Source organism: Lottia gigantea, assembly GCF_000327385.1.
Source record: "Lottia gigantea unplaced genomic scaffold LOTGIsca_5800, whole genome shotgun sequence".
NCBI classification, from domain to species: Eukaryota; Metazoa; Mollusca; class Gastropoda; family Lottiidae; genus Lottia; species Lottia gigantea.
The window spans coordinates 1-2009 of NW_008709981.1; the positions used below are offsets into that span (position 1 = coordinate 1).

Here is a 2009-nt window from a genome sequence, read left to right on the forward strand (position 1 = left end):
CTAGTCTTTTTGTACGCAAATTCACTAAGAGTATTAAAGGGCAGTCTGATTTTTAAAGGAAGTAAGAAAATATCTCAAAATGTAAGTTCCAACCAACAATTATACCATATGCAGTGTTTGTATACACGTGAGCGTCTATTTCTTCAGCATTAGAGAATGACAGCAGACCATAAAAATAGTAGAAAATGATTCGTCATATACTAAAAGGTACTTTTCCCAATATATTCGAGCGTTCTATATACAGTTATTGAACATTATATTTCAGTGTATTTGAGGTCATTAGACTGTTTCACCCATCCAGAAGCCAGTATAGAAGTCTGTAGAAACCAACAGACAACTGATTTAATTAAGTTGAATATTAAGGCTAAAGATCAAGCTATGAAGTTTATTCCATACATGGAAGAGTATTGTAGGTAAGTTCATCGTCATTGTCATCATCATCAGCTTCATAGGTTCAAGACCATAGGATTGTCACTTATTATGTTCATCATGCACATCATTATCATCAACATCAGCGTCATTAACCCTAGAACTATATAGGACTGTTATCCACCGATGAATAATTTTCATCATCAACATCAGCGTCATTATCAATAGAACTTTACAGGACTGTTATCCACAGATGAATGATTTTCATCATCAACATCATTTCATTATCATCAACATCAGCGTCATTATCAATGGAACTATAGGACGGTTACCCTCAGATGAATAATTTTCATCATCAACATCATTATTATCACCAACAGTATCAGCATCCGCAGTCCGGAATCGATGTAACATAGGCTACTACATGACATATTCAAAAATGGGCAGGTGAGAAAAAGTAATCTCCAGGTTGTGCTACAAAACGTCGTTTTAAAGAATATTTGAGAGGCACAGTATATGGCCTAATAATATTTTACGCTGAGGAAATCTTCGTCAAATCATGAATATATCTTAAGATAACGTACTTTCGTTTGTTTATTTTAGGATTCGTATAGACCATGTCAGTTGTGATCTGAGAGGATGGGCTGCTGCTAAGCGTGATAGTTGTGCAAATGATACTGTGATGGGATTGAGAACTGAATTAGAGTGTAGTCTCTTGCCAGATTATTGTTTGGAGAATTATACTCGGGAAGTGAGTGTCATGTGTAGTGTAGATAAATTCAAGAGAGAGCAGAGAGATCCAAATAATATCCCAGAATCTGGTCATAGTCATGATCATGATGATAAAAATAGCGCCACTTCCGTTCGATTTTCTTTGTATTTTGTGCTTATATTTTTTTCCACCCGAGCTTTGTAAATTGTTTTGTACATATTTTGTAATAAATTGATTTTACTAACAAATGAATTCAGTGTTGTCATATAATATACGTATATTATTGGACAGAATATTGGTATCCCTGCTCTTTACCGATGTCAATAAAAATTCGTACAAGCAAGAAAATTCCGTTAATGACAATCTGGTCCAAAGTATGACAAAATCCACAGTAAATGTAGTATAGTAGTTGATACCTCCAAAGAGTAAGTATGGTCTGCTTCGCTCGCGACTAGTGTCGTTTCTATGAAACATCAGACTAGGTGGCCGAGCAGGGACCACAAAATTTTCCAGGGGTCTTTCTCTATGTAAAATTTGAAAGTTTGGGGGGGGGGGGGATCTATGGCTCTATCAGCCCCCTGACCCCTCAACTAAGGGGTTCGGGCCCGAAAACTCTCTTTTTTGACCCAACCCCAGAAAATGTAAAACAGAAATGTGTAAGCTGCAAAAAAACTAAGTTTAAATATGAGTTCATGTAGATAAACTATCCAACTATGATTTGAATGTTTACAATACAATACAATACAATACAATACAATACAATACAATACAATACAGTACAGTACAGTACAATACAATACAATACAATACAATACAATACAATACAATACAATACAATACAATACAATACAATACAATACAATTTTGCAACTTTGTTTAAATTCTTAATCGCATTTCTTCTTTGAATCCTCGCTTGCGCTCACTTTTG

General features: G+C 34.9%; 1 protein-coding gene across 1 annotated transcript; it reads left to right on the plus strand.

Annotated features, from left to right (window-relative positions):
• Positions 1–185: 185 nt before the first annotated feature.
• LOTGIDRAFT_176890 (hypothetical protein) lies at positions 186–1285 on the plus strand (the record flags this gene model as incomplete). The annotated part of the gene is made up of 3 exons (XM_009063570.1): positions 186–207; positions 266–413; positions 973–1285. The coding sequence occupies 3 exons, from the start codon at positions 186–188 to the stop codon at positions 1283–1285; spliced, it is 483 nt and encodes a 160-aa protein (XP_009061818.1).
• Between the last annotated feature and the right edge of the window lie 724 nt (positions 1286–2009).